The sequence below is a fragment of the Pelobates fuscus genome, chromosome 8 (assembly GCF_036172605.1).
Source record: "Pelobates fuscus isolate aPelFus1 chromosome 8, aPelFus1.pri, whole genome shotgun sequence".
In the NCBI taxonomy this organism is placed as follows: Eukaryota; Metazoa; Chordata; class Amphibia; order Anura; family Pelobatidae; genus Pelobates; species Pelobates fuscus.
The window spans coordinates 11,725,479-11,747,579 of NC_086324.1; the positions used below are offsets into that span (position 1 = coordinate 11,725,479).

The 22,101-nt window shown below is 43.2% G+C and overlaps 1 protein-coding gene across 1 annotated transcript; it reads right to left on the bottom strand.

Moving 5' to 3' along the window:
• Positions 1-3,974: 3,974 nt before the first annotated feature.
• On the bottom strand, positions 3,975-17,513 carry LOC134570613 (peroxisomal trans-2-enoyl-CoA reductase-like). The gene is made up of 8 exons (XM_063428542.1): positions 17,391-17,513; positions 15,964-16,097; positions 14,925-15,090; positions 14,553-14,634; positions 13,176-13,272; positions 12,846-12,956; positions 4,309-4,420; positions 3,975-4,198 (listed from the first exon to the last, which is right to left on the bottom strand). The coding sequence occupies exons 1-8, from the start codon at positions 17,500-17,502 to the stop codon at positions 4,110-4,112; spliced, it is 903 nt and encodes a 300-aa protein (XP_063284612.1). The 5' UTR covers positions 17,503-17,513; the 3' UTR covers positions 3,975-4,109.
• Positions 17,514-22,101: the final 4,588 nt, after the last annotated feature.

A 22,101-nucleotide genomic window follows, 5' to 3' on the forward strand; every position in this document is an offset into this window, starting at 1 on the left:
GCGGGGCCACGGCTTGTTTCCATGGAAACCAACACAGTGAGGGAGTCTGGGTGGAGACAGTGAGAAACACTCACACTCACACCATATACTAAGGTCACACTCACACCATACACTAAGGTCACACTCACACCATACACTAAGGTCACACTCACACACCATATACTAAGGTCACACTCACACCATACACTAAGGTCACACTCACACACCATATACTAAGGTCACACTCACACCATACACTAAGGTCACACTCACACCATACACTAAGGTCACACTCACACCATATACTAAGGTCACACTCACACCATACACTAAGGTCACACTCACACCATACACTAAGGTCACACTCACACCATATACTAAGGTTACACTCACACCATACACTCACACTGTAATAGATTAATTTTTGCAAACCAATAAGTTTGAATGACTATCTGTTCCTGTCCAAATTAAAAATAATAAAGTTGCGTGCACGCTGAAGTAAATTCACACTGAGACACGAGGTTCAGGTTAAATGAAAGAACTTCGAGAAAATTTAATGGCATCTGTTAAAAAGTGGGTGCGCAGACCCTTATAAAGGCATAATTACATCACTAAAGAAATTCAAGATAACAACAAGTAAACATTATTAATTGGTTTAGGTGTTAAGTGGTTAGTTAAATGCCCTCCCTACTGGGTGTTATATCTAGTGTCACAACTGTCGTCATGAACTTCTCCTCCAGATTCCAGCACCATCTTGTTAGCACGAGGAGCTTCACTCGATGGGAGGGGGGCTTTGGCAGCCATTTTGAGTAGTTTGGCACTGTTCGTTTTCAAGGTTAATTTCTCAAGGCTTTTAGTAACTTCACATTTTATTAAGACTAGTTGCTACAATGTTTCACTCAACAGGAACCTAACATTTCCTGCTGACACACAATTTCTATGAACAAAGCATTCTTGTAAGACTCTGAGGCCTGAGAAAGGAATATAAGAGTATAGATTTAAAGGGGCCTAATAATTCTACAACACCATACAGATAGGTCACACTCACACCATACACTAAGGTCACACTCACACCATACACTAAGGTTACACTCACACCATATACTAAGGTTACACTCACACCATATACTAAGGTTACACTCACCATATAGAAGTTTTACAAACTTACTATTTGAGTTTTACCTTTTCACTCGCATACAAGCCATGTATAGCACAGTATGTAAATATTTCTATATTTTCTTCTCCTTACACTGAGGGTCTATAATAATAATAATGAGATGAGATAATAAGGGAGTGCCACACTGTTTCATGTTCTCAAATTTCATTTAATAATCTGTTATTTGTCTCTGCAGGTTAACAGAAATATATAAACATTATAGTGCAATTATTACAATTAAACTAATCAGATCAATCGGTTAATTTTTTCCTCCCTGAATCAAATCCTTGTATATGGCTGCAGCCTGTCCCATAAAAGCCCAACGATCAAACCGAGCATTAATTCAATGTATCGCCCACACAGGCAGTAACGTACTGCTCTCTGCATTCCTTACACCGAAACAGAATCTTTTTTTCAAAATCACATGTGTTAATGCAATGTGATATATTAATATATGGCAATTTCCTTTACTGAAACCCTAAAATAGGCATATTTTATTCTCTACAGCTAGCTCTAGCACCCACACGCCACTGAACACAGATACTGAAAGGTATCCCAACCTCTAAAAAAGGAAAAAACTGAAAAGTTGACCCCTATTCCATCGCTAGGCTAACGTTTCTTTATTATTGCCATTTATATAGCACCAACAGATTCCGTAGGTCTTTACAATATTATTAGAGGGGGGGAATTGAACTATAAATAGGACAATTACAAGAATACTTACGGGAAAGATAGGTTGAAGAGGTCCCTGCTCAAACGAGCTTACAGTTTATAGGAGGTGGGGTGTAAAACACAATAGGACAGGAATTTGCAATCAAATAAGGTGGGAGTGAAGCAGAGCTGGAGGAGAGAGTAGAGTGCTGCCCTTTAGGAGAGCGCAAGAGACAGGTATGTGAGGTAGAGGTTACTCTGGGAGGCCATAAGCTTTTAAGGCACTTCTTAAAAGATGCAAGATTAGGAGAGAGTCTGATGGCGGTAGGCAGGCTATTCCATGGGAGGCGAGCCACCAGCGAGAAGTCCTGCAAACGTGAGTTGGCCGTACGGGTGCGAGTAGCGGACAGGAGAATGTCACGGGCAACGCAGAGAGACCGAGAAGGGACATACCTATGGATCTGTGATGAGATATAAGAGGGGTTAGAATTGTTCAGTGCTTTATAGGTGTGAATTAGTACCTTGAATTGACTCCTAAAGTATACAGGAAGCCAATGTAAGGACTGGTAGAGGGGAAAGGAGTGAGAGGACCGACTAGAGAGGAAAATCAGTCTGGCGGCAGCATTCATTACGGACTGTCGCAGAGCAGTATGGCTTTTGGGAAGACCAATCAGGAGAGGGTTACATAAATCCATGCAGAAAATTACTAGAGCATGGACAAGCTCCTTGGTAGCATCTTGTGTAAGAAAGGGGTGGATGCTGGCTATGTTTTTAAGGTGGAATCTACAGGATTTGGCAACATACTGGATTACTGGATGTGAGGCCAGAATCAAGTATGACACCAAGACAGCGCGCTTGCAAGGATGGACTGATGTGGATATCACTGACTTGAAGGGAGCGGGCAGGAGGAGTATCAGTATCGGGAGGAGGAAAGACAATGAGTTCAGTTTTAGAGAGACTGAGTTTCAGAAAGTGGGAGGATATCAGTCAGAGATGGAAGAAAGGCAAGCAGTGACGTTGCAGGACGGTAGGAGAGAGGTCCGGAGAGGAGAGATATATCTGGGTGTTATCAGTGTACAGGTGGTAGTGGAATCCAAAAGAGGTAATTAGTTTGCCAAGAGAGGCAGTATAAAGAGAAAATAGAAGGGGGACCAAGGACAGAGCCTTGGTGGACTCCAACAGAGACAGGACTTCAGGCTGCGGTCTAACAATCTTTGAAAAGCTGCATCTTGTTTTATAAAATACTGATAACAGGTATATTGTATAACATTCACAAACAATATACATTCTGAATACAAATACATAATTAAATAATGCCTCATTAATTCTAGGGATCGACCGATTATCGGTTTCACCGATATAATCGGCCGATATCCGGTATTTTCGGCAATATCGGTATCGGCCAATATAGATACCGATAATACCTCCTAGGACCGCCGGGCTTATTACAAGCCCGGCGGTCCTGGGGGGGCGGGCAGCAAGCGCTGACTTACCTTTCCTGCAGCTCCATGTCTAAATCTCGCGAGACCCGCGGCCGCAGAGCGTTGCCATGGGTTTCCATGGCAACGCTCCGCGCGGCACTAAGGGCCGCGAGATTTACACTGGGGAGCTGGAGGAGCTACTGGCAAGGTAAGTCAGCTTGCTGTCGGCCCCCCACAGTACTTAACAAACCACCGGACAACCAGGGAATACTATAGCCCCCCTCCCTGGTAAGAAGCAGAGAGAGGGGACAAAAATTAACAAAAGACACCATTTAAATATTTTTAAAAACTAAATAAAAACTAACAAAAAAAACTCCCCCCACCCACATTTTACACAAATCACATCACTACATAAACACACACGCTCCATTACACACACTGCACAAACACACACACGCTCCATTACACACACTGCACAAACACACACACGCTCCATTACACACACTGCACAAACACACACACGCTCCATTACACACACTGCACAAACACACACACGCTCCATTACACACACTGCACAAACACACACACTGCATTACACACACTCACTGCATTACACACACTCACTGCATTACACACACACACTGCATTAACTATATATACACACTACACAAACACAGCTCCCACTACATGTGGCATGTATATTTTGTGCATTTACCTTTAGGATTAGTTTATTTTTTTCAAAATGGTAAATGTACAGAATATCGGCAAGTTATCGGCTATCGGCCTGAAAGTTCACAGATTATCGGTATCCGTATCGGCTCTAAAAAATCAATATCGGTCGATCCCTAATTAATTCTGTGTTTCCTGATTCAGCCACGCTGTCATTCTAGCATTCCAACGTGTCACAGTTTGTGTGGAGGGATGTCTGATAACATCTTTTTCAAAGCTTTGGCATTCTCTCCATCTGGAGCTTCAGGCCACCTGTTGTGATCTGTGAAGAGAATAGTTAGATTTGTTTATATTTAGAATTATTGGAATGACCCAGTGCTTGTGTTTTATATTAACATCTCTTTGATTAAATCAATAAAACCCCATTTATACCTGGCACTTCCCAGGAGGAATGGTACAAGCTCTGTCCGGCATCCACCTTTACCGTCTCTCCAGTGATGTAGGAAGCAGCAGGAGAGAGTAAGAAACACACCATGGGTGAAATCTGTGGATTGACATATTAAATGAGATGCAAAACACATTATCAGTAAGACAAAAGCATAAACAAAGGCCACCAGAGATAGGGGGAACAGCCATCATTTGTTCATTGTGTCACCAGCATGCTGTGTGCAGACACCAAATATATTGTATGCACAGATTTAACCTAGCTAGCCAAGAACGCTCGTTCCAGGCAGGAAATGATGCAGCCGGAGATGGACTTACTTCTTTGCATACTTCTTTATAATTAAATACTGCACATACAGATTCCTTGCACCAGGACAACTTTAAATCACTGAAGTTTGGAGTAACCCTTTTAATGTGCCAATTCATAAACAATGTGTGTTCACTCACTGCAGTGAAGAAAACAGAAATCTTTACTCACCGTAAATTCTTTTTTTCTTACTATGGTGGCAGTAACTCATGGGTTTTGCTCCTCCCTGTGGACAAGACATTTAACAAGCATCTTTATTAAAAAGGACCCTCCCCCTTTCCCTATAAGAAGCAGAGCCGCAAAACCTACCCCAGTACGTGACAAGTAAAGAGACAGACAAAAAAAACTACTGCAAAAAAACCTTTAATAAAGAGGGAGGGAAGCAGTACTGCCACCACATTAAGAAAAAAAAGAATTTACGGTGAGTAAAAATTTCTGTTTTTTCTGTCATATGGTGGCAGTAACTCATGGGATATAGCAAGATACCCATCTGGGCGGGACTTAGGCCACAACAGCTTGTAACACCTTTAGCCCAAAAGCAGCTTCAGAGGCAGAGAATACGTCTAGCCGATAGTGCTTGATAAAGGTGTTGAAAGACGACAAGCACGCTGCCTTGCAGATGACCTCTGGAGATGCAAGTGCTTTTTCTGCCCATGAGGTAGCCATTGCTCGGGTAGAATGGGCCTTGACTGTAGCTGGAGACTGAAGACCTGTCGAAGAATATGCCAATTCGATAGCTTGAATGAGCCAACGGGATAAGGTACTGCGGGAAGCTACCTTGCCCTTGAGGTGCCCCTGAAAATTAACAAATAGATGGTCCGAATTTCTGAATTCTTTTGTTCTGTCTAAATATACAAATAACGCTCTTCTGACGTCCCATATTTTCCATCTGAGCTCTTGAGGAGACGAGGCATCGGTAAAAAACAAGGTAATATAATTAGCTGATTAATATTCTTTGAAGACAATACTTTAGGTAGAAAAGACTGTCTTGGATAAAGAACCAGCTTGCCTTCGTAAAATTTGGTGAATTTATCCGAGGAGGATAGAGCGTGAAGTTCTCCCACTCTTTTGGCCGACGTGATGGCTACCAGAAACAAAACTTTAAGAGAGTAAATCTTTAATGGAACTTCCTCCAAAGGTTCAAAAGGATGAACACTAAGAGCTTGTAGGACCAGGGCCAAGTCCCAAGTTGGAAACACCGATCGCTTAGGTGGTCTTTTGAGGCCGATGGACCTAAAAAAAAAAAAATCTTCTGATGAAGACATTGGATGCCAAATCCTTAAGTAGAAAAAGATTCAAGGCTGATATTTGAACTTTGAGAGTTGAGACTCCCAGGCCAGCTTCAAACCCGTCTTGTAAAAAATGGAGAATGTTATCTATGGATGGATGTAAAACCGGGAACTGGTGATCCTTACACCAGTGAAGAAATAAAGTATATCTTAGATGTCGGTTTTCTAGTAGCGTGGAGTAAGACCGCTATTCTGTCTTCTTGCAAACCTTTGTTTCGAAGAATCAGCCTTGCAGTAGCCAAGCCGTCAACCTGAATATTTCAAGCACTTTCAAGGGCAGGTCCCTGTTCACGATGAGAAGGTTTGATCTGGGAAGCTCCCAATAATTTTTTTTTTTTTTTTTTTTTTTTTAAATTCTTTATTTTTTACGTGCATGAGTTAGTTTAACAAGCAGTCGTGTCTTGCCCCAACAGCAGGAACATATATTGAAATAGACAAAGCAGAACAGTTGTGGCACAGAAAATCGGTGCACATTTTTTGTATAAAAGTTATATGAACATATATGCATTTAACTAGTAATATTTTCGTTACATCTAGCTGTTTGCTGGCTTTCCAGGGTGTGTGGAGCCCGGTGGAGGCCCTACATAACTCGCTAAATTTAGTGCTTATGTGTTGTACCACTCTAATAAAAAGTAGGATCTAACCGGCTAGTTAACTTTGTACACTTTCAAAATATAAAAAGCTGAGCTAGGTGGCTCGCACATTTCGTCATATTTATGTCTCGAACGTATTGAGTTATCACCGCTTGCAGTACTTAAATACTAAAAATCATACATGTTATTAAGCATTTGGAAACCGTTAATTGCAAAATGATAAGCAAAGAAATACTTATGTAGCTCTGCTGACCGAAGTGGTGGCAGGGAGAGAGGTTACTGCAAACCTTCACCCTACGCCACTGGTGTGCTGGAGTAAGTAGTCCGTGTAGTGACTTGTCGATGATGGCAGTTCAAAAGTCTGTACTGTTTGTAAGGAGCAGTTCTCATGTAAAAAGGCATGATGGAGGAGCCCCACTTTACCAGGATGTGCCTGCCGGACCCTGCGCCGTCTCCTGGGCTCATCCTATCCCTTCTGGGTGCCGCTCGCTGATCGTGTGAGTCTTTGGTTCCTGGGGCTTCTGTAGCTGGTGTGTGGCTGAGAGCCAGGCATCCGGCGTGCGATGATGTTTCCCGCGGTTCAGCAGGTCGGAGCAATGTTCTAGATCTCTGAGCTTCGGGCGTGACATGTGGAGCCAGTCAGGTCTGCGGGTTATGGTTGATGAGGGTGTCTGAAATCTGCAGCGCTGGGCATAAGGAGTTTTCGCTTGTCGGAGGTCTTGCTTCTGCTGTAGCTTGCGTTGGGGTGATGCGCAGGGCCCAGTCCGCTGCCTCTGTGTGAGTTTCTTCCCTGCGGGAGCCGCTTGTATTTTCTGTGAGCTGAATACCTGCAGGGGGTCTCCATAGTAGCGTCTGCGGGTCACTGGCCTAATCCACCCGGCCACTGCCTGCGCCGCATGGGAGTGAGGTATACCCCTGCTGCATTGTAGGTTATAGAAGGCAGAGCACAGCCAGTCGAGGACTTCCAAGGAGGAAGGCATTCTTTGAGTGCTCGCGGCTTTCCTCTGTGAACCGTTACGGGCGGCCATCTTGGACTTGCCTCGCTTGACTCGTGTGTCTGCCAGATTAACGAGATCGATCGCCGTCGCTTGTCCGCTTGCTTTGCGGGGACCGGGATGACCCCCACCGGTCCAGGGGGGGGGGAGGGTTCAGCGGCTAGTCGTGCTTGTCGGGGTGTCCGGCTCCGGAGAGAGCGGCCGCCTCTCCCCAGCTCCATCTCCCGCAGGCCTCAGATAGCTTATTGGGCGGTATGTCCCGAACAGCTTCAGATGGGTATCCCCCGTTTCCTTGGTGTGTCCCCGATGTGGGTGGCACACGTTGGGGGGTCTTTGGGCTATAAAGCCGTAGTTTTTGCCCGTTGTTCCGCTTGTCCGTCGGGAGCTCTGTCCCTGCACGTCTGTTCACCTCGGCGGTCAGACTCCGCCCCCCGGAAGCTCCCAATAATTGATGGTCATCTTCTTTAGACCCGAAAACCAGACTCTGTTAGGCCAATAAGGGATTATTGCCAATATTCTCGCTCTGTTTGTATCTTGAGGAGGACCTTTGGGATTAATGGCAGAGGTGGAAAGACGTAAGCCAGGCGAAAGTCCCACTTTATTGATAGAGCATCTATCCAATTGGGTTGATCTGTTCTGAATAGGGAGGCAAAATGGTAAACCTTCTTGTTTAAAGCTCTTGCCATCAAGTCTACATCCGGCACTCCGAATCTGTCAGGATTCTGAAAATGTCTGGGTTCAATGACCATTCCTTTTGGTCCCACTTTCCCCTGCTTAGATCGTCGGCTATTATACTGTCGCTGCCTCTTATGTGAACTGCCGCGATGTCTTCCAGATTTTTTGTGCCCATTCCATAATATCTGCACAAAGACTGTAAAGCTTACTTACTTTGGTTCCTCCTTAGCGATTGATATAAGAGACTACTGTACGATTGTCTGATTGGATCTTGACCGCTCTTTGAAGTAACCAAGGGCTGAGGTGATGTAGAGCGTACAGAACTGCTAATAATTCTCTGAAATTTGTAGATTCCTTTGCCTCCCTGGACGACCATTTTCCTTGGAACATGGTGGAGCCTAAGTGCGCTCCCCAACCTGAGTTTGAAGCGTCTGTAGTGACTATTAGCCAGTCCTTTGGACGAAAAGATAATCCTCCTGATAGGCACTCTGAGGTTTTCCACCAAGCAAGCTGAGTTTTCACTTGAGGGGATAACAAGAATCTTTCGTCTCGATCTTACTCTTTTTTTGACCAGGTATTCAGGATGTTCCACTGTAATGGTCTGACCTCTGACCTTGCCCAATTGACTGACGGAAAAGTGGCAATTAGAAGTCCCAAAACGCCCATGGCCTGTCTGAAGGAACAACTTCCCATCCTTTGGAGATTGGAAATCGTTTTTCGGATTTTCCTCCTTTTTCGTTTGGGAAGAAAAATTGACATGGAGACTGAATTGATCTTGAAGCCGAGAAACTCTATTTCTCTTGTTGGAACGCAAACTGACTTTTTTAGATTTAAGATCCAGCCATGGTCTTGAAGAACTCTTATAGTGACCTGCAGGTCCTTGCGCAGCTGATTTTCTGTATGTGCCATTAGAAGCCAGTCGTCCAAATAAGGGATATCGAAATTCCCAATTCCTTCAAATGATAGGATCTTTGTAAATATCCTTGGAGCGGATGACAGACCGAACGGCAGAGCCCGTTCTTATATTATATATTTTCTTGAAGTGGTAGCAATCGGAACATGTAGATAAGCATCCTTTAAGTCTATTTTTACCATAACATCGCCTCTTTGTAAGAGAGGAAAAATCGAAGCGATTGACTCCATGCGAAATCTGTGATAGGGGATAATCCGGTTTATATTCCTTAAATCCAGAATGGGCCGAAAAGAGAGGTCTGGTTTTGGAACCAGAAATAAATCTTGAATAGACTCTCCGAAACTTTTGCTTTTGTGGTACTCTTTCTATCACCCTTTTGTGTAGAAGAAGCATGGTCTGACAATATAGAGCCTGAGTTCTTTTTGAAGACTGGTATGTTGATAGCAGAAATCTTGTGTCCCCGTTGGATAAGCCTTAGAACCCACGGATTTTTTGTGGTCTGTTCCCATACTGGAAAAAAAATATTGGAGCCTTCCTCCCACACTTCTGGCGTCAAAAACGGTCTCTCTTTATGGGAACAATACGACATCTAAGACAAATAGAAATGACAGAACCGGGATAGCGAAATCTCACTCGTGCTTTTGAACTACTTAGTTGTATTTTATTTTAATATGGTTTATTATGCTATGAAATGTTTCACTGTATGTGAAAAATGAAAAGGAAAAAGCTGACAGATACTGGAGCAATAGACACCTTAACCGGCCTCTGCGCAGGTCACAGGCTACGAAACTCAAAAAGGTACCAATAACACTGTATTGCGTGCATTCATACCTACCGTTGAATCACAAAATAGGTTTCTGCGTAAGCCACTCATGTTCTTTTGAAACCGGTCAGCACGAAAAATAAAGAATATATAAGAAAAAAAGGCTCTCTTTGTCTCTAAAGGTTCTTTTGACCTCACTTTGTTCAAATCTCCGATTTTTATCCTTTCTTTGAAAAAAATTGTGGTCTCTCTTGATAAGATCCCCTATTTTTATACTGGTAATTCCTGTACCCTGGTCTCCAGGAGAACTTCTTATCTTGAGGAAGCGCCTTTTTGGTTTCTGACATTTGCCGAATGATTTCCTCTAAGGGAGCGCCGAATAATGTTGGTTTTTCCAGTGGGAGTTCACTAAGGACCGATTTGGAAGCTGTATCCGCCGACCAAAACCTTAACCATAAGGCACGTCTTGTTACAGAAGACAAACCCATAATTCTGGATGCCAATTTAAGAACTTCTACCGACATATCCAAAAGGTATTCGTTTGCCAAATGCATGTTCTGAAACATGTGGCTAAGTTCATTAACCTGGTCAGAAGATAACATTTCTTGGACCGTATTTAGCCAAACGCCATTTACTCTGGCGACTGCTGCTCCTGCCAGTAAAGCTCTGCATTGAAAACCGGAACGTCTGATAAGCCCGCCTACAAGAGGTTTCGGCTCTTTTATCCATAGGATTCTTTAAAGCTGAAGTCTCCCCTATAGGGATAGTGGTTTTTTTTTTAGCAATCTGCGCCACCTGAACATCTACTTTTGGGAGATCTTCCCAGATAACTTCGCCAGCCAGTTTGAAGATATCCTTGAAGTGTCTGGAAATGAAGACACGTTTTTCAGGGTTTTTCCATTCCCTGAATATTAGATCAACCAGGCCTTGTTGAACAAAAACCTCTTTTGGGATTCTCAGATCCCTGAGGCAGGATTGTTCGATTAACCTCTTTAGTAAATTTTCGGATTGCATCCGAAGGAAACCCCGCCGGTTCACTTGATGAGGATCCTGATTCATCCGAGTCTATAGAGGAAATACATTCTCCGGAATGATGATTCAGATGTAGATCTTTTCTTGATCCTCTGTTGTATAGGGGATTCTACCTTTTTAGACTCTTTAATAGTCTCCAAGGTTTGGGCCAGATTCTCTTGGAACCAGGTTAGGAAAGATTACATATCCTTTTGCTTATCTCTTTCCAAAGAGTTTGCAGTACACTGACTGCATATTTTCTTCCTTGATCCGTCTGGAAGAGGAGTTGCACAATCACTGCAAACTAGATGTTTGGATTTTACCGTAGCCTTTCTAGGCATGGGGGTAGCTAATTTTCCTTGTCCATCTCAGGATAGGCTGGGCTAGACATATCTGTTAGAGAAATATAAAACGGAGGCTTAGAATGATTGTCAAATCCCAATATAAAGTAACGATTTATATTAATCTTACCTCAAAATACCTCTGAGCCGTGTGGGGGGGCAGGTGACACGGCGTACCTCTTCTGACCTGCATCCATGCAGTCAGTGGGTACCAGCACAGCTCTTTTATTGCGCCAGAAATCAAATTTTCGCGTTTTTTTTGTGCATATCTCTTTAAACTTCTGGATTGAGCATGCGTTTTTGCACACCCGGAAGCTTAGGTGGAACACATCACCACCCGGGCGTGCGTTCCACCGCTGTGCGCTTGCTCAGGAACAAGCTCCGCCTCCCGGAAGCCTTTTGCCGGAACCATTCTCGGCATATAGAACACCAACCTCTGATTGCTCCGTAACAAAAACAAAAACAAAAAAAGGAGCATGGGTCTCAGCTTACCGCCCAGGCAGCTCTCGGACCAGATCCCCCAGACAGACAGCCCGTGTGTCTCACCCAGTGAATGTCCTGTCCTTCCCTATCAATACAAGAAAGAAGACTGGGGTAGGTTTTGCGGCTCTGCTTCTTATAGGAAAAGGGGGAGGGTCCTTTTTAATCAAGATGCTTGTTAAATGTCTTGTCCACAGGGAGGAGCAAAACCCATGAGTTACTGCCACCATATGACAGAAAAAAATACAAATTGTAGTGAAATGAAGTTTAAGCAAAAAGAGCTGATCTGTTTTCTAATTTGTCTCTAGTCACAGCTTAGTCATCTGTCACAGCCACCATAAGGCCCCTAACCACCATAAGCCCCTTAGTCATCTGTCAGAGCCACCATAAGGCCCCTAACTAGATACCTAGTTTCCTATGGCGGAGGCGTCCAGATGTTAGGATATCTGTTGCGCATGTGGTAACTCTGATCACACTTGGTGTCACTAAGGCCACAAGTAACTTTGGCAAAAGTTGCTTCCTTTTGCGATAATCGATCTCATGGTCTTGTAGTAACTGGCACCACAGAGGTCTCATGTGTCCTTCAAAATGGAATTGGAGTGCTTTGCACCCTTTTCTTGAATCGTTTTTTTGGCCTCCCAAATGGCACGAACGAGTGTTTAATGCCCATATTGGTGCTCTGTTGGTCCGATGCATTTGCTGCAAAGATCCAGTGTTCTTTCGGTCCTGGTCTTTCCTGGACCACTGCCCTTCCCCCTCATATTACAGACCATTGTCTATGTTTGGACGTGGACTTGACCTCATGCTTACGAACTGTTGCTGCCTTGACCCTCAAACCCAAATGACTACGCTATGCCTAGCCCTTCCACGAGTGATGTCTTAGACCCACCATTCACCGATTAATAAAGTCCCCATAACAAAGTAGACCTTCTAGAGACCTATCCAAAACCTCAGGCCCTTCAAGGAAGTCGTGTTCACAAAGGTGTGCTGTTCTCTGCAATTTTATTCAAGTTAATTGTCCAACAGGTTTGCAACAGCTATGTTAGCTTAAATCTTTCCATTTGCATTTCAGTTTAGAACAATGTGTATAATAATCCCCTTAGTGGGTACATATCAGTAAGTTCATTAGTCCTGGGTCACAAATGTACATAATGTTACCTCTTCAGGAAGACCCAGTCGCTTGGCAGGTATTTTTGGGATATAGTTTTGAAACATGCTTGGACCCATATCTTTGTAATTTTCAACAGCAGTCTTTGAAAAGATTGTTCCCTGCAGAACGAATAATAGAGGTATTAATATTTAGACATTGAAGCAAAAGGCGGATATCAAACTAGTTACATTGTAACAGTGTTAACAGTCACATAGCTAATAGTTAAATTCCACTAAGCATGAGCTCATGGAGTCCACTTGTTTGATCAGGGATATAACGGCTACACAAGTAACATGGGATAGTGATGCAAGTAAAAGATGCAGATGATATTTACTCACAGGGGCGATGGAGTTGATCCGAACACCATTGTGTGCCCACTCGATAGCTAGGCTCTTGGTGAGGTTATCCACAGCTGCTCGAGCTGCTCCAGTATGGCTGTTACGGACAAAGGAGAAGTGGCTTAATTATTGACATGTTAAAACATCATATAAAAGACTGGAATTATAACTACAGGTGCAACTTGTGGAATAAAGGCAGGAAATGTAAGATTGAGATATGTTCGAGCACAAATTACGCTGACAAGGAGACATATAAATGAAAGGGCGTGAGAGAAGCATTGACAGGGAGAGACTAAAGTTATACTATTGTTAAAACAAGACACAAAATGGCTTTATTAACCCCTTAAGGACCAAACTTCTGGAATAAAAGGGAATCATGACATGTCACATGTCATGTGTCCTTAAGGGGTTAAACCTATAAACTATAAAAGCCAGTCTTGGGTTAAAGCACAAAACAAACAAATAAAAATAACAAAGAGAATCAAGAAAGTGCTGAAGACCAAGACCGGCATTAATCATGGTAATTTAATTAACAGAGAAGCACAAAGAATGCTGTAATATGTGCTTTGTGGCTGATTAATAAATTAATGGTGTAAACAAACAAAATAAATAAACCTGCCTTTTATAGTGTCTGCTTTTTTTTTTTCCAGGAAGACTGATAAAGCTTTGGATAGTTGGAGGAGCAGAATGGGATTTTGTACAACCCCTTAATTTCCTACCACTTTGAGTGAGACAATATCAGCATAATAGTTATTTGAAGTAAGGGATGCATAATTAGATTATAAACATATAACAGGGCGATTTTGTGGATATATTGCTTTGATGGAAAATGTAAAAAATAGAATTATGTAAATTTACAACATTTTTATTCTTCACTTATTTGTTCAGCCTTTATAAAAATATTTGGGGAATGAAAAGTTTTACAGAGTAATTTATCTTGTAATATTGCACACAGGGTCTGAAATGTTGGTATGAAGCCAAAATGATGTGATGTGTTTTTTTTGTTTTGTTTTTTTACATACAGTAGAGGTGACAAAAATTGATAAATAAAAATGGTCAAATAGCCAGCTTATAGGTATTTGTAAGGAACGCAAAGGCATTACAAACAGTACAGCTTACTGAAAGTGGCAACAAAATATAAAAAGAACAGACAGGACACTGACATGAAGTGGTCTGAGCGCCTATTGCTATATGCTATAGCAGTGTTTATCAATCTCTGGACTAGATTTCATGCAAAATACATGAAAATGTCAATGTTTACACTCAATTTGTGTATGGTTAATGCAACATTGTTTGTTTCTTTCATTAACTCCAGTTCACAATTTTGAAATATTAATTTCTGTGGAGCTTGTAGAGATGCATAATTAAAATTCTTACGCCATGCCAGGAAACCCCTTCCACATGTCTGCTACGATATTCACAATGGCTCCTCCGTGTTCCTTCATCCAGGCATTATACACTGACCCAGTGAGAGATTAGGGGGTTAGTAGATCAGAAATGATTTACCTAATTCTTTAAATCCCTGTCTCACACTCCCTGCACCATGGGAATAAATATATATTCACACACTTCTATTCCAAATATTCCTCTTTATAACAAGCCCATGGCTGGTCTACGTTAAGACAATATACCATTCACACATCCTCCATATCTGCTTCATTCTCTCACTTACCTCCTTCATCGCCGATTCAGTCAATCCAGTCAACCTCTGTCCAGACTCAGATATCTGTAGCCATATTTATTGTTTACCTGCTTTACAGCAATAAAATGTTCCCGTCAGGTTAGTTTCTATCACCGCATTCCACCCTTTGGAACTGATTGCTTCGCTGGGACTCGGGAACTGACCTCCGCCATTGTTTACCAGGAAATCAATCCTCCCGTAGAGATCCAACGTAGATTTTACAAGGGATTCTACCTATAGAGGAAAATCTCTCAGTCTGTAAATACTAGCAGGAGTCGCTGTGTATTGTGTAACACTTTCAATATGTCAGCATGTTAGTAACCTTTATGAAGCTGCACAACCCAAAAATGCTATAACGTTATGATAATCTAATAACTTTCTTACTGGTTTGATGACATGATGTGACTCAAATGTCTGCTGTAAAGAAATTACACATTTTGAATTTCAAGTTTAAAGGACCACTATAGTGCCAAGAAAACAAACTCGTTTTCCTGGCACTATAGTATTAATAGGTCCCACCCTCATGGCCCCCCCCCCCCCCCCCCGCTCGGCTGAAGGGGAGCAAGGGGTTAATCCCTTACCTTTCTCCAGCGCCGGGCTCCCTCGGCACAGGGGACTCTCCTCCGGTCGTCATCGGCTTAATGCGCATGCGCGGCAAGAGCCGCGCGCGCATTCAGTCCATAGTAAAGCATTACTCAATGCTTTCCTATGGACGCTGGCGTCTTCTCACTGTGAAAACCCACAGTGATAAGCGCGGAAGCGCCTCTAGCGGCTGTCAATGAGACAGCCACTAGAGGCTAGATTAACCCATATGTAAACATAGCAGTTCCTCTGAAACTGCTATGTTTACAGTAGGCAGGGCTAACCCTAGATGGACCTGGCACCCAGACCACTTCATTAAGCTGAAGTGGTCTGGGTGCCTATAGTGGTCCTTTAAGGCCAAATAAGAATGAAACCAATTCAGCTATTTGGCCTTTACAATAATTTTTTTGGGGGGAGAAACCCTTTCACTCATAATCTAACACAGAATATGAATAAAGACAATGAGATTTTATCATAAAAAGCCAAATTTGCATTCTAAAATGTAGGTGCGATGTTTCCCCATACCTCTTCCTCTTTGCGGATGTTACACTGAATTGGTGTCACTACAGAGGGAGTTGAAGGGGAGATTTTAGCTGTGAGATCTATCACGGCTTCTTTTAAACGTCCAAGGTTACGGGAGGCGATGACCACACTGCAACCTGGGAGACAAATAGCAGGTCACTTCCAAAAATGATCAGGTTTACCATAAAGTTTTGAGAAAAAAAAATTATGATTTATACAAAAATTACAAATATATATATAAACCCCTGAAATAGAAATATGAAGGGATAAGATAAAGTCAGGCGCAGCAGAAATACAGTAGAAAAATACCTGAATATCCTGCCAATGCATTCTGTATATTTAAGGATTTATTCACTAAACATTGAATTTTCATTTTAATGTGAACATTGTCAAGATGGGAGTAGTTCAGATTCTGTTCACATTCCACAATAATAACCTACTTATTGAATAAACAAACCACTGTATTGCATGCCATGTGTAACTCTCCAATTTAACAACATAATAATGTGGGATGCCTGCAGTTAGTTTTGCTAAATGCATTGACACACACTGACATTGCTCTCTGTAAACTCTCAGTAAAAGCTCCTGGATGTTCTAGTACTCCTATAGAGGGATAGAACATCCTATATTAGAATTATTGGTATTTATATAGGGCAAGCTTATTCCGCAGCGCTTTACGATAAGAGGGGAATTTACCAAACGAGACAATAACAAAGTGTAACAGGAACAAAAAGTAGTTTAGGATCCTGCCCAAACAAGCTTACAATCTAGAGCAGGTGGGGTATAAAAACACATTAGGAAGGGTATTGAGGGAGACAGCAAATAGACATGGTGGGAAAGTAGCAGAACTGGAGGGGAGAGTGGAGTGTGGCCCTGTAGGAGAGAGCGAGAGATATATATCATCTATCACATCTATATTGCTCTTTATTCCCCCTGCCTTACTGCCCTTGTTATACACTGCCTGCCCTTTAGGCTGGTGGCTGAGGCTGAAAGGAGGGTCAGTATCTGCCCTTCACATGGAGCTTGGCTGGGATCCCAGTGTCTGGCAGTGATGGCTGGAATATGACAGGGGCATGGCTGGAAATCCCAGTGACTGACAGTGAAAGGAGTGGCTGAAGGTGATGGGAGGGTAAAAGGAAAGGTCAGACTCTACCCTTCACATGAAGCTTGTCAGGAATCCAGTGACTGGCAGTAAGAAGGTTTGGCTGAAGGTGTTGAGAGTGATATTACACGGGCATGGCTGGGATCCCGGTGGCTGTCAGTGGGAGGGATGGCCGAGGGTGATATGGCTGTCAGTGGGAGGGATGGCCGAGGGTGATATGGCTGTCAGTGGGAGGGATGGCCGAGGGTGATATGGCTGTCAGTTAGGTGGTTGGCCGAGGGTGATATGGCTGTCAGTGGGAGGGATGGCTGAGGGTGATGGGTCTGACCTAGTTCCAGCAGCTCGGCCGCTATAGATTTGCCGATGCCGGTTCCTCCCCCGGTAACAATCGCCACTTTGTGCCTGAGGAGCCCCGGGCAGAACACACTGGGAGCCGCCATGCTGGAACTACTTCCGGGTGGGCGGGGCCACGGCAACAGGAGGAGGGGCCGGGGAGGAGCTGTCAGTCTGGATTGTCACAGCCAGAGAGACCACCAGCACAACCACCACATATACTGCCCCCCCCCTATACCACCACAATAATACATACTGCCCCCCTATACCACCACAATAATACATACTGCCCCCCTATACCACCACAATAATACATACTGCCCCCCTATACCACCACAATAATACATACTGCCCCCCTATACCACCACAATAATACATACTGCCCCCCTATACCACCACAATAATACATACTGCCCCCCTATACCACCACAAAAATACATACTGCCCCCCTATACCACCATAATAATACATACTGCCCCCCTATACCACCACCACAATAATACATACTGCCCCCCCTTATACCACCACCACAATACATACTGCCCCCCCTTATACCACCACAATAATACATACTGCCCCCCTTATACCACCACAATAATACATACTGCCCCCCTATACTGATACCGGAGAAACTGACGGAAGCCAAGCACAGAGAGATGGACACAGGTTTCTTCAGGAAGGAAGAGATTCTTTATTGGATCACCGATCGGGACTCAGAGGGACTAGCGTCACCAAAATACAGCAAAGTCTGAGTACTGAATACATAGAGTACATTCCTTATATAGCACTGTAGCTCCTCCCACAATTAACTACACCCACACATACCCTTAACCTATTTAATGAATAGAGTCTAAACTCATCCATCCGGTCTAACCACGTGGCTCATCTGATACAAAGGAGAGGGACGCGTAATTCCAGTTCTTACATTCCTGCACCTGGTCAGTACAGTGATGACAGTATCTTAGCTACGTGTTATTAACTAACTGATACTACAAACACATATACATACATATGCCTTGTGGCAATCTTAGCCTGCTAAACTTGTATTTTACTGGAATTACATCACATTCCCCCCTTTGATGCCTCTGATATTTCACAATTACTTGAGGCATCACTTAACCTTGGTTTGCATATACCTCAGGTTACCATGAACCAGACCAGACTTATCTTATGATGTGAATCTTCAACATTCATCTTCTTGCATTGGTTCTCCCTGATCTAGAGCCTTATACTTATATATCGCCATTATCTGTGCAGCAGCCTTCCTCTCTGCTATACTTCCTATCAGGCTTTGCACAGACCTAACTACTAAGGGTATAAGACACGGTAGGAGTAGACACAACATTAAAATTAGTAGGACTCCACCTACCACTGCCTTAAGCCCTCCAAACCACTCATACCAGCTACCAAACCAACTACTTGGATTGTACCCTTTCCATACCTGAGTAGGCACATGCGCTAGTTTAACCATATGGCTAGTAAGCTCAGCTATTGCTTGCCCTTCGTCATCTATTTGAAGACAGCAATTACTTAGGTTAAACTTCCCACATACACCTCCCTCTACTGCCAAAAGGTAATCCAAGGCTAATCTATTTTGGTAGACTGCTGTCCTCATCCTGGTGTTATGCTTCGCTAGAAGATTGAGCGCTTGTGATGTCTCATTTGTGATAATCTCAACCACCGCCTGTAATCTTATAATACGGTTGAGCATATAAATAGGGGTTCTATAACCAAAGGTACCATCCTCAGCCCACGTGGCTGGCCCATTGTAATCTATAATACGCTGGGGAGGCCATTCATCATCTTCCCAGGCGCCTATCTCTATGGGTCCCCTTTTCTTCCTATGATTCACATCATACACTTTAACACCTAAAGTCTCACCTGTTTCAATCGGTAACAAGAAGAAGGATGGTTTGAGCATACCCAACACACATGCCCCTTCCCAGTCCTGTGGCAGCTCCGAATAGGCTTTCTTACCACAGATCCAGTACAAATTTGCTGGGGCTCTCCAAGTAGATGTGATGGATAGATCAAACCACACATCCTTTAAATTGGCATATCTAGCAAACGGGTTAGATGGTTCTGAGACATTTGAAGCCGACCACCAAGTTGTATTCTTTGTATCATCATCATAAGCTTTTTGCCCTAGACAAGTTAATTCTCCTACAGAAGTATTATACATTATTCCTTTCCTTGCTATGCAAACATAACCTATGATGGAGGTCTTTAATCTCCACTCAGATTTACCTCTAACACTCATATGATAATCGGCTTGTGTAGATATTAATTGTTGAACTGCCTCAGAACCGGACATTACCTCCTTTGCTTCCTAAGGCCATTGGTCTCCCATGTTAGTACCTCCACACACATAGCAGTTGGTAACATTAAGACTACCGGCAATACTTTCAGCTAAATCGATGAACAGGTTTTTAGCATTATGGGGGATCTTATTATCTATACTCATCTCTTCGTAAAAGGAATGGTATACTTGATGAGTCTGGGAGGATACCGTATCAGTCTCTATTCCTATAAACAATAATGTCCCAGGATCTAAACCCGTCCCGTATATTTGAAACCCAAATAAATTTCCATACTTATCTAAGAACTTGTCGGGGTTATTAATGAGTATATGGACTGGGTTGCATTCCATAGACTTACAATAAGGGCTAGTCGGCAACTTAGTCACTATCATGTCTTTGTCTACTGTCTGTCCCCAAGTTGCCCACCCCACACAAGACCAATATGGGCAAAAGTTATAATCTCTATTTGGGCATCTAGGACTTACATATTTATTTTTGCTACTGGGACAAATATATTTATCGTTAGACCCATACGTCCTCTCCCATCTAAGATCCCCACATACATTCCACGGCTTTCTACCACTCGATATCGCTTTACACGCATCAAATAGCAGAACACCCGAAGAATGTACGGATTCTAACACCGTTTTATTAATTAGGGTCCCCTGAGGATCTCCATTCCTGAGAGTCAACCAGATTGTACGAGGCTGATACTCCGGACTGAAGCACTTAGGTTCTCCTACTCCTAAATGGCACACACTATAATCTATATTTAAGTATCTACATCTCGATACATCTCCTTTACATTCGTATTGTGAATGCCAAATTAGGGTTTGGGAAATATGGTTACCTGTTCTCGTAGTCTTAATGCATACCTCACAGCTAGGAGTGTCGGTACCTCTACCTTCCTGAATATAAAAACACATATAAATAAACACTATCAAAAGCACATCTTTCGCCGTCATCCTCAGTCTTCGTCCGTGCGATGGCGCCTCAGCTTCCAGGATGTGAGGGGCTGCAGGGAATGGAGTTCTGCTCATCTTCACAGGTGTCCCTTCGAGACTTTCCTGGCTTATACACTATGTGATGGTAAGCGGACAGGCTTTATTATGGCCTTCTCACTCACACCTGTAACAATAAAATTTGTAATCCACAATAATTCCTCGTTACTCCGACTGAGTAGTGCGTTTTAACCGGATCTTGCAGGGATTCTCTGGATCTGCTGTAACTTGCCTAGAATCGACTGCTGCTGGTTTAACCCTGGAGTGATGTATCCACGGAGTCACTTCTGCTACTTTTATCGCTGTAGGGGTAGACAAAAGAACAACATAAGGACCTCTCCACTTGGGCCCTAACGGTACATTATTCCACTCTTTAATCCACACTTGATCTCCTGGATGATAACTATGAACAGGGGGATAAATATTCACAGGTAATCTATCTTGTACCCATTTCTGTACCTCCTCCATAGTCTTACCCAACTCTACAACCTGCTGCCGGGTAATTCCTTCTCCCAACTGACTCAAGTCCCCCCTTAAGTTACCAAGTACGGGAGGTGGTCGCCCATACATGATTTCAAAAGGAGAGAGGCCCATCCTTCTGGTAGGGGTACTGCGGATTCGCAATAAAGCTATGGGTAAGAGAACGTTCCACTTAAGTTGGGTTTCCTGACACATTTTAGCCAACTGGTTCTTTATAGTTCTATTCATTCTCTCTACCTTACCAGAACTCTGGGGTCTATATGCAGTATGAAGCCTCCACTTTATACCAAGCATATGAGTCAGTTGTTGTAGGCACTGATGAACAAAAGCTGGACCATTGTCCGATCCTATAGAACAGGGTAGTCCATATCGGGGTATTATTTCTCGTAGCAGGAATCTCACAACTTCTCCTGCTTTCTCTGTACGAGTAGGACATGCTTCTACCCAGCCTGAATAGGTGCACACAATTACCAGCAGGTAACGATGTCCACCCGACTTAGGCATCACTGTAAAGTCTATTTGTAGATCGGACATGGGGAGTCCCCCCATAAACTGAACTCCTGGTGGCTTTACTGGTCCTTGTCTTGCATTATTCTTAGCACACGTTACACATCTGCGTACAATGGCCTGAGTCAAGTTGGACAATCTTGGTATGTAGAAATGTTTTCTAAGAGATTCTTCAGTACTGTCTCTCCCAGAATGTGTCCCGTTGTGATAGTTTTGGACAATTTCTACTGCTAGTGATGCTGGTATAACTATTCTTCCATCTTCTAGCTGATACCACTTGTTCTCCAGATACTTTCCCGGTTCAGTCTTTAACCACTCCTCTTCTTGAGCTGTATAAACTGGAGTCCATTGGGACAGTGGAGTTGGTATAAGAGCAGCTATATGCCCTACATACTCCTGTCTTCCTGATTCAGCAGCA

Bases quoted from the DNA above. Each gene is read 5' to 3' on its own strand.
- LOC134570613 (XM_063428542.1), bottom strand. From the start codon at position 17,502: ATGGCGGCTCCCAGTGTGTTCTGCCCGGGGCTCCTCAGGCACAAAGTG. The intron at 15,091-15,963 runs GTATGGGGAAAC...TTTCCTCTATAG, and splicing joins ACATCCGCAAAGAGGAAGAG to GTAGAATCCCTTGTAAAATC. The intron at 14,635-14,924 runs GTAAACAATAAA...TCACTGGGTCAG, and splicing joins ATTTTATTGCTGTAAAGCAG to TGTATAATGCCTGGATGAAG.